General features: G+C 46.0%; 1 protein-coding gene across 3 annotated transcripts; it reads right to left on the bottom strand.

The window, feature by feature from the left end:
- On the bottom strand, window positions 1-9423 carry GIMAP2 (GTPase, IMAP family member 2). 3 transcript variants are annotated; one of them, XM_064575746.1, is made up of 3 exons: window positions 9305-9423; window positions 2173-2208; window positions 1-1323 (listed from the first exon to the last, which is right to left on the bottom strand). In XM_064575746.1, exons 2-3 carry the CDS (start codon window positions 2198-2200, stop codon window positions 335-337), a joined length of 1017 nt encoding a protein of 338 aa, XP_064431816.1. In that variant the 5' UTR covers window positions 2201-2208; window positions 9305-9423; the 3' UTR covers window positions 1-334. The 3 variants fall into 3 exon arrangements, with proteins under 3 accessions (XP_064431816.1, XP_064431817.1, XP_064431815.1); XM_064575747.1 differs by lacking the exon at window positions 9305-9423 and adding an exon at window positions 3535-3726; XM_064575745.1 differs by lacking the exon at window positions 9305-9423 and adding an exon at window positions 3338-3724.
- Between the last annotated feature and the right edge of the window lie 531 nt (window positions 9424-9954).

The raw sequence follows: 9954 nt of genomic DNA, 5'->3' as shown, positions 1-9954 counted from the left end.
CTTACACCGAGTAGAAGTTTTATTGTTGTTTTTATTATATTCAGTAGAAATAATAGTATCATAAAGAAGAAAAGGAGTTTCCAGAAACATAAAACTGGCTTTAGAGATTTGCAAATGAGGAATTTTATGCTTACAGCTTTCAAACGCTTTTCGTATTAAATTTCAAGGCAGACAGTAACTGTTAAAATAACTCGGTTCATTAAGAGAGTGATGTTAAGATTTAAACACTTCACAGAATCGCAAACATTTACTGATGTCAGGCACCGCGTTTTCCAGGGGAGGCACGTGGATTCACCCAGTATCTGGTCATGAATAAATAATTGCTGACCTGTAACTATAATCTAGGAGTCTTTCCTTCCAGCCCAGTGATCTTTCTCCAACTTATCAGCAATATTTTGGCTATCATTAACAGTAAGGTACAGAACAAACAGCATACACTCAAAAGAAAGCAGCAAAACGAGACGCACATTCTGTACAATACACAAAATAACAGAATTAGCAATTTGAGAAAGAAATGAATAAAAAATAAAAAATAAAAGGCTGGTGTCTTGATTAGGGCTTGTTTCAGGTAATTTGCTTTGGCCATGGTGGAGTAACGTCTCTGATTTTCCATGTACTTCCTAAGATCTCTTTTGAAATCCTTTAACCTTTCCTCTTCGCACACAGGTCCACATCCTGACGCTGTTACTAGGCTGTAGAGCCCATTGGTGTAGTGGCCACCCCCTCTCTCCAACACCAGGCCTTCCATCAAGTCCATTAGCTCCTTCGCTTGGCCATCCCGATCACTCCCTGTAGCACAGTTGTTAAAGGCACACACTCGCCCCCCACATGCTGCCACCAGCTTGCGGAGGGCTGTGTTATCTGTGTCCTGGATGTAATCCGTCAAGGAGTCTCCCTCGAGGTCTTCTTTGTGGGTGAAGAGGACAATTGTGTGACTCATGGCATCTTCTCCAAAGATCTCCTTCATCCTCTGCACAGCCTGCTGGTCCTGGGCGGTGAATCGGCCCAGCTGGGTCACCAGGAGCAGCACATGGGGTCCTGGTGCCGAGAGTAAGTAGCATCTCTGCACCTCTTTGCACAGGGAATCGGAGTGGTCCTCCCCAGAAAACATATCCGGTGTGTCGATAATGACCATCTCTCTCTTTCCCCAGCTTCCCTGACTTTCACTGCAAGTCTTAGTGAACGGCTGGGCAGTCAGCTGCGACCCAAATGCTTGCTTCCCAAGGATGCTGTTCCCGGTGGCACTTTTGCCCGTTCCTGTTTTGCCCACCAGAATGATTCTCAGCTCTGATCCTCTGGCACGTTGGTTCTTCATATATGGTCCTGTGAGAGCGAGTTTGCTACGTTATGACTACTGGTTACACCAATGGAATACTTTTAACAATAAGAGATATTCCCACATTATGAGCAAAGGTAGTCTCCCAATACATTGGATTTATAAAATAGAGGCTAACTCCATTATCAAATCAAATCAAGCCAACAGTGATTTTTAAAACATCTCTGTTTCTCAGGGCACCTGGGTGGTTCAGTTGTTTGAGTGGCCGGCTCTTGATTTTGGCTCAGGTCATGATCTCAGGGTCCTTAAAATGAGCCCCGTGTAGGGTTCTGTGCTCAGCGGGGAGTCTGCTCAAGGATTCTGTCTCTCCCTCTCCCTCTGCCCCTCACCCCGCTCACTTTCCCATGCTCATTCTCTCTCTCTCTCTGAAATCAATAAATAAATGTTTAAAAAAAAACTCAGTTTCTCTAGGACTGCAGGATGCTGCCATGTTGGATCATAGAAAAACATACTTGGGGGACGATGTGGATTTAGAAACATATCTAGTCATGCAAGGCTTGCCTGATTCACCCAGTTCTGGCTGTGTACAAGACAAATTTTCTGAAGATCAGAGATGTGTAGTAGCCACGACTGTGGGTTCGATCTCCAGGTGGCTTAAGTAACTTGACTCTGTTCTAAGGCCAGAGATGGCTCTTCTGACCTCGCTGGGCTGGGCTGTGGTCTTGACCACCAGTGAAAAGCCTGGACTGGGGAAATACTGGAATAAGCAAAGTAAAATTATTCTCTCTGAGGAACTATCTGATAGCTTATACTTTGCTTAGAGAAGGTTGCATGATTTTTATATAAAATTGGCACAGAAATTGGTAAAATAATCACACACACAAGAAGTCACTTACCAGAGTGACCGCATTCGTGTCGGTCCATTGTTGTTCCTGAGGCACAGAGAAACCAGAGACCAATTATATATATAATGTATATATATTCCCGAGCCAGACTGGGAGTTAACAGTCATTAACCCTTAAGGGATTTTGAAATAACTCTCTCATGGCTTCCGTGGCCCCTGCTTTTCTTTCCTATCCAGCTCTGCAATTTCAGGGAATATAGATATATTATAGATATCATATATTTAGATAATTGTTTTAGTTCTGCATCAGGAAAGACCCTTGTATTCCTACAGCACTGTCACACCCACGCCTCATTTGTTTACACATAGCTGATGGGGGAGAGAATTATCCTGTCTTACAGGGACATAGTCATTTGCCCAGAGTCACCCAGTGAGTCAGTGAGTGGAGAAGAAGTAGGTTTCGTTTGTCCGCCCCTCCTCCTCCTGGTCTCCATGCCCACCTCTTCTCTGTGTCCTTCTTCCTTCCTCCCGTGGCCCCCCAGCCCCTCTCTTGCTCTCCCTGGCCTCACCCATTCCTTCTCTCGCCTTCCTTTCTTGTTGGCCTTCCCTGATGCGAGGTTCAGTCTTCTCTTTCCTTCTCTCCTGCTTTCCCCACCTTGCTCCCTCCTCTCCCGTGCTCTTGCCTCTCTCCAAACCTCGTCCTTCATTTGAAATTCTTGTGAGAGACTCAGTGAATTAAGTACACTATCCTTGAAGCCTGAAATACATTTCATTCAATCCATCAATTACTTGAATTTTCCTCAATCCTCAACAGCCAGCTTGAAGAAGCCTTGGGACCCATTCCCTTTCCCTGTGCAGTGAGAAACATCCGTTCATTTTCATCAGATGGTTTTTCTCTCTTGCTTAAGTCTGGCAGCGTATACCAAAGCGACAAGGCACAGAAGACTCACGAACACATGTGAATGCCCACATTCTTCCCAGTTAGCACTCTTTATTGGCTTCGTGCTAAGGAAGCTCTGTTTGCCAGTAACGTGTAAACGAAAACTGTACAAAGTTTACGGTCTTGTAAACCGGCTGTACTTCAGCCAAAGGCAGCCACTCTAAATCGCTTCCCTTAAAACAGGGAAAATTTGTTCTAAAAAAGATTTTTTTTTCCCCAAGCATAGCCTGGGAATTAGAAATCAACACTGTGGAACTTTTCATGAATGTGGGCTTACCTGATTGACTGTCCAAAGAAACCCAGATGACTCCCATTCAAACCTGAGACTTGCCAGCTCAGCTCAAAGAGAAAGAGAAAATAAAACAAAAGCCCAGCCTGTCTTCTTCCTCTCCTTAATGTCTGCAGAGCTTCCCTGCTGCAAAAGAGCCCCTCCGTATGCCTGTGTTAAAATGGGAAGATTTAATCAGTAGTTACTTGCTATCGTGTGGACCCCGTTTTCTTGCCAGTAGTGAAAAAGCAGTGTTGGAATGATTTCAGCTGGACAGGGGAGGAAGGCAGGCACGTCAGGGTAGCTGGTAGATTTGATCTCTTCCTGCCCCGGGCTGTGTCGTGCGGGTCACAAGTTTGCCCAAATGCAAAGCCCGCCCAGGAGTTAAGCCTCATTCTCACTGGTGGCAGTGACTGTTCTAAAGGCAAGTATCATTGCGGGGGGTGGGGGGCAAGTGCATGGGTCTGGGGGTTGGGGGGACACCTCTAGCGGGGCACTGTGCAGAGGGAAAAGGTATGTAGAAAGGGGAACCTGTGAGAAGCCCATTTCTTGAGTCAGACTGGGAGTTAACAGTTACTGGGAGTTAACTGGGAGTTAACTTGAAAGGATTTTGAAATAACTCCCGATGGCTCCCATAGTCCCCCTGCTTTTCTTTCCTAACCAGCTCTGTCATTTCAGGGAACACACCTCTGGGGAGTAATGATCTAGTAGTGTCTACAGTAATAATCGGGAGTGTCCACTTTCCGGAAGAACAACCCAAAGAGTTAAAGTCGAAATCGTTCAAATGCTCTTTCTGCTTATTTATGTGACAGTCAGCACAACAGGGAGAGAGAAAATATGGAGTTTATGTTGCCTTCATCCCAGATTCCTAGTGACCACATGTGGCTTTCTCTCCCAACCCACTGATGAGGAATAATCCACTGAGCTCTGAGCTCACTCTAAGGGAGGCTGGGAAATGCAGGGGAGCCACGGGACTTGGGTGAACATCACTACCTTGCTACAAACTATTATTTGTATTGAATTATTGCATTATTCACAATAGCCGAGTTATGGAAACAATCTCTGTTTGTCAATGGATGAATGGATAAAGAAGATGTGATAGGTGTATACAATGGAAAATTGTTCAGACACGAGAAAGAAGGAAATCCTGCCATTTGCAACAACATGGATAAACCTCAGGTCATTATGCCAAGTTAAGAAAAATCGGACAGCGAAAGACAAATACCGTATAATCTCACTTATACGTGCAACCTAATACGAAGTGGAACCTAACAAGAAATGGAACTCATAGAAACAGGGAGTTATCACGGTGATTACCAGGGGCTAAGGATTGGGGGAGATGGGGAGTTGCTGGCCAAAAGGTAAAAGCCTTCAATTATAAGCTGACTAAGTTCTGGGGATCTAACCCACAGCATGGCAACTAACTGTAGGTATAATTAAAGTTGTTGAGACAGCAGATCTGACGCATCCTCACCACACATATAAAGAAGTGCACTGAGAGGGTGTGACATGAACTAGCAAAGGCTGGGGTAGTGTGTAGAACAATCCACACCTGAGGTTTGTTGCTGACTTCCAACGTTTCATGGAAGAGATAAGTGCAAACCAAAGCAAAGGAGAGACACAACACAACAGACAAACTTTGATAAACAAACAAAATACCAAATTGGATCTTTTGGAAGAGGTTAGATTTAGTGACTTGTCCATTGAAAAGTGTGGAGAACTGTTAGCTTAACAAAGCATAAGACCTGCCACCAAGGAATTCGATAAAATTGACACCCATAGTTGTAAAAAGGGCCAATCTCACAGTATAATCATAAGAATTAATAACTAAAGTTTTAAATTAAAAGTTTTTAAAGACCTTTTAAGTCCTACAAGAGTGTCGTCACGCACCGAAATAAAGTTCTCAGACATCAATCTGAACGGCCCTGCAGGGCTGCCTTTGCAAGGGAGAGCAGGGGCAGCTAAATTCTGCACATAGCTTTTACTTTATTTTTTTATCAGAAAAGCAAGGACAGAGGCATGGGAAAGGAGTACCAAGGGATGGCAACTATCTCGAAGGCCTAAGGCAGGCTTGCATCCTCCCCTAGGCGCCCACACACACGGAGGCAAGTCATGGGATAAGGGAGGAGGGGGACGTTTGGGCTAGCAATCCCCAGGTGCGGAAGGGGGACTGAGGGTCACATTCTTTCATGGCTCCTAACCTATGCCCTGCCCCTGGGGATCGTGGGATCCTGCTCCTACCGGGCCATTGCGTTCAATAGCCCGAGAACAGGAGCGCGGCTGACTTTTCAGCTCCTTCCACAATCGCTCCTTAGGGTTTACAGTACATTTTCTGAGAATAACTCCACACAAAAGACATCAACAGGAGCATTCCACTAAATGATTCGATTCCCAGCAGTGTCACATCACCGAGAGCCATATCCTGCCAAGTGAGGGAGCGCAGAGACGTCCATTTTGAATTTTATTCCATCGCTTTGTTTATAGTCTCAGAGGATGGATCACCATCATCCCCTTCTGGAGCATCAAGTACCATGATGTGAAGACAGTTCCCAGTTCCTTGGAATGGGACACGGGCAAGCCTGAGGCATGGGTCCTTCCACTCTCTCCTTCACCAGTTCACCCCCACACCATCTCAACCCCTCTGAACAGCCACTGTGGCCGCTCTTCAAACTCCCTACTCTCTCAGGGATTAAAGCTGACCAATACTCCCTTTAAATTCCTGACTTGACTTCACTGTGAGGAACTAGTAATCCAAACAACCAGGAGAAGAGTGCTGTCCCCTTGGTGAAGGAGTGGAGAAGCCATCTTGGATGTTCCAGCCCCAGCACGTGCAACATGGAGAAGAACTAGGCACACACAGCTGACAACCAGGAAGCCACAGCCATGTGGCTCTCATCTAGCTGTGTCCCAGCTACCTGCAGCCATTTCAGCCACCGCAACTAAAGCCCCGGTCTGCCATGTAGGAGAAACAAGTCATACTCTCCTTCTCTGCCTGAATTCCTAGCACATGACATCATGAACGTCATAAAACTGTTTTATGCCACTGAGTGTGGAGTGGTTTGCTGTACAGCAGGAGAAAGTTGGGTCACCCGAATAGATTCCTAGAAGTAGCACTGCTAGACTCTTGGTACACGTATTTGTAATTTTGATAGATACTACTGGATTGCCCACAGTAAAATGTTCATCAAATTACTTACACCAACATTGTATTAGTTTCCGCATATCCTTCCTCATGATTGTATCTGCCTATCTGATCACTGAAAAACTGTATCTTAGTGATTTTCATGCATTACTCCACATGAGTGTGGGTGAATATCTTTCATATGTATAGGAACCGTCTTTTTCTTTATTGACATCTGTCTTATATATTTGTTGCCCACGCTAATCATTTTGATCTTGGTTTGTTAGAGTTCTTTCTGGGGCCCCAAATGATCATTTTTCCTCTTCTTCTTGGCTTTTTTCTTTTAAACTTCCAATTATGGTTCACTTTTATCGTGGCTAGTATCTAGAAGAATGTCAAATGATCACAGTGACAGGAGGCCTCCTTATGCTGTTCCTAACTTTTGTGGCAATACTTCAGTGATTCTCATTGAGCAAGATGCTTCGAGGTTCAGATGGAAAATTCTACTATGCTAAAAACATAACCGATTATGAGATGTTGAATTTTAACAACTTACCTTTCAACAGCTAAACGGATTATCAGATTATGTGGCCTCATAGCTTTATAATCCATCAAGTTATACCAAAGTATTTCCTGATATTGATCCTTCTTTGCCTAGCAGTTAAGGTATTGCTGGATTCTATTTGTTAATTGCTACATTAGGATTTTGCATTGCTTCATAGTGATCTTATCCATCTCTAGAAGAGAGTAGCTCCTCTCTCTCTGATTGCCCCATTGCCCGGGTTCCAGCTGTATCTGGTTTCAGGCTCCCCTCTTCCCTCCAAACGTAATAGCCATGTTGTTTCTCTGAACAGAGAATTCCGCTCCAGAGGAATTCTGATTCTATCTTTGAAGAAAACAAGATTTTTTACCATCACCACCCTTCCACCATCACGACATCCTTTCTTAGGCAAGCCTGACACCGAACAGAAACTTCAGCGTGGTGAGTGTTCTTAAGGAGAGCGTAGGGCGCGCTGGGGGATAAGCTACACTGATGGGAGGGAGGTAATCGGGAAAAACTTCTTAGAAGTAACATCGTATGAGCTGAAGTTGAAGAGTGAGTAGAAGCTGGAGGGATTGAAGGAAAAAGAAACAGCGTATTTTGAGGCAAGTCAAAGCGTGGAGCTCTCTTGGGTATTCATTCCAAGGAAGCCAGGATGTCTACCCAGAGGCAGGAAGTCTGATTGTGTGGAAGTGAGGCGGGAGTTTGGAGATAGACCATCCGTATGGGGACTTGTCATCGAGTTTGGATCCTGAAAGTTCTCTTACGAAAAGTGGAAAATCGCGGCAGGATTGCCTTGGGGTCATGTCACAGTCAGATGTACGGTGGGCTGTGTGAAGAATGGATTCGAAAGCCCTGTCCCTCATTGTGCTTGACATGATCTGCTTTTGGGTAACCTCACTGGAGTCCTGCATCACGTCCTCTGCCTCCCTCCCCCTCCCCCCGCCTTAGTGCACAGAAACAGAACAGGTGCGGTTAAAGCTAGCTGGAGAGGAGCCCTGGCCGTGACCTCGGAGGTGAGCACTCTGAGTCTTGGCCCCCATCTATCTCCTGACACCTTCCCCTGTGCTCCGGACCCTGCCTGCCTTCATTTCCTCACCAACATTTCTGTATAAAAGCTTTTCATGTTTACTTCTTGTTCTTGCGGAGTTCAACTGTATCTTGAAAAGAACCTGCTTTCTGGGTGTTTTTGCCAAGACTGAAAAATAACTTTGTGGTTTAGTGCAAGAAAACCACAAGCGCAAAGGTGCTCCTGAGGCAAGCTCTGTCCTCTGAGGGAGCAGAGACCCATCTCACCTGGTGTGATCACAAGTGACTGAAACTCTGTCCAAACACCTGTCGGCAGCCCACCACCCTAGAGCTATCGTTCCTCTCCAAGGAGGAAAGAATTTACCCGGGATAGTGGGTAGGTAAACAAAACAACACCCAGGGAAGAGACTGAGAAGGTCAAAGGCATTCAAGCAGAGCTGAAGATTCACATGCTCAGATAGCAGCCAGAAGATGCATTTGGTGTGGTCTGTGGCCCAGGGCCCTCAGAAGGGCAGCGTCTTAGAAGGCATGAGCTCTGCAGGTCTAACTCGTGACCAGATCCCCAGTCTGATTGTTACCCACCGAAATGGTAGACATTGGTCTATTTGGTCTATTTGGTCTATTTCTAACTTGCCCTCTCCCTCCTTGCCCCCAAACACCACCCCCACCCCCACCAATATTTTTAGCTGCCCAGAGTTCATCAGCAACCACGTATAGCCAAAACACATCCTCCAGTGATCTGTGGTCCTTGAGCTACAGCGATAGGGTCTACAGTGATGATGGTTTCTTGAGCAACAGACACATGCTAAATCTGAACGGCATAATCTTGACTTTGTACACACACATTAAACTAAAGAAGTGAAACCAGGACAAGAACTTCCTTCTATCTACATAAACTCCCCCTTTTCTGTCCCTTCTCTCCTCTCTCTTACTCCCCAAATCCTGTATCCTCCACTCTTGTCTGTGCCTCTCTGTCCCACCTCACTGCATTTCTCTCTTTCTTGCACAATGTCCCTTTGGCAGTGTTGGTCCCAATACCAGGAGGGGCCTATGCCGGGGAATCTAAAGTATCCCGCCCTGCTAGAACACTGTTCCCCTCAGTCCTGGCTTGCAGTCCTGAACAGATTCCAGAACTGATGGGTCCTGATGCTCACAAACAGCTGACAGAAGCTTGGGCTCTTCTGGAAAGGCCACTCTAGACTCTGCCCAAGCTGCTTCTCAGATACAGCCACAACCAAAATACAACCCCCCCCACACACACACAGCCCCCCTGCCCATTGCCAACCTCTACTTTTAGGTGTTATCCTTTCTGAGTTGAGCACCTCTGTGGAGGAACTTGCTTCAGAAGGTAATTTGATCTGGAGACTAAGCAATGATTTCCTCCCCAAGAGTCAGAGGAAGTTTCAGGATTCAGGCAGACCGTTCGGCTAGGGTGGTGGGAGGTGGTTGCAGGGTCCCCATTTCCTCTGAGCGTGACTCACTGGGCATGAGACATTTTCACACGATGACAGGAATTGGAATTTCTAACAAGAGATCTGTACAGATGTTAACAAAGGGGAGTGTATGAACTCCCAGATCTGTGTTCTACTGCATGAACACAATGGGACTTTTTTCTAGCCTTCCTCTACAATCAGCTCTGCCCCTTCCCATCGATACATTAGGGCCTACCTTCTCTGAGTGGCGCCATGGTCCCGATTGTGATCACGTAGTGACGAGAGGACTCTTCCTCAGCACAGAGGCGCTGGTTTTCCCGCATGGCACTTTCCCATTGTCACCTAGGCGTATGTGCCTTGCGTTGATACACAAGCAGAGTGGAAAGAACACGGGTTTGAGGAACAGGAGGTGCAGGTTATAGGCATTAGGCTGCATGTGTTTTGTGGCGGTGGGCCGGACTCACAGAGGCTCTGAGGCTCCCTTCATGCGTTTTATGGTTAA

This window comes from Mirounga angustirostris, unplaced genomic scaffold (genome assembly GCF_029215605.1).
Source record: "Mirounga angustirostris isolate CCGP_5_RB_7025 unplaced genomic scaffold, mMirAng1.0.hap1 SCAF_12, whole genome shotgun sequence".
Classification (NCBI taxonomy): Eukaryota; Metazoa; Chordata; class Mammalia; order Carnivora; family Phocidae; genus Mirounga; species Mirounga angustirostris.
This window is presented reverse-complemented; position numbering and strand designations above follow the sequence as displayed.

Coding starts and splice junctions, on each gene's coding strand:
- GIMAP2 (XM_064575745.1), bottom strand. CDS start 3,374: ATGGGAGTCATCTGGGTTTCTTTGGACAGTCAATCAG. Junction 2,209..3,337: donor TTCTTTGGACAGTCAATCAG/GTAAGCCCACAT, acceptor TCTGTGCCTCAG/GAACAACAATGGACCGACAC. Junction 1,324..2,172: donor ACACGAATGCGGTCACTCTG/GTAAGTGACTTC, acceptor TCGCTCTCACAG/GACCATATATGAAGAACCAA.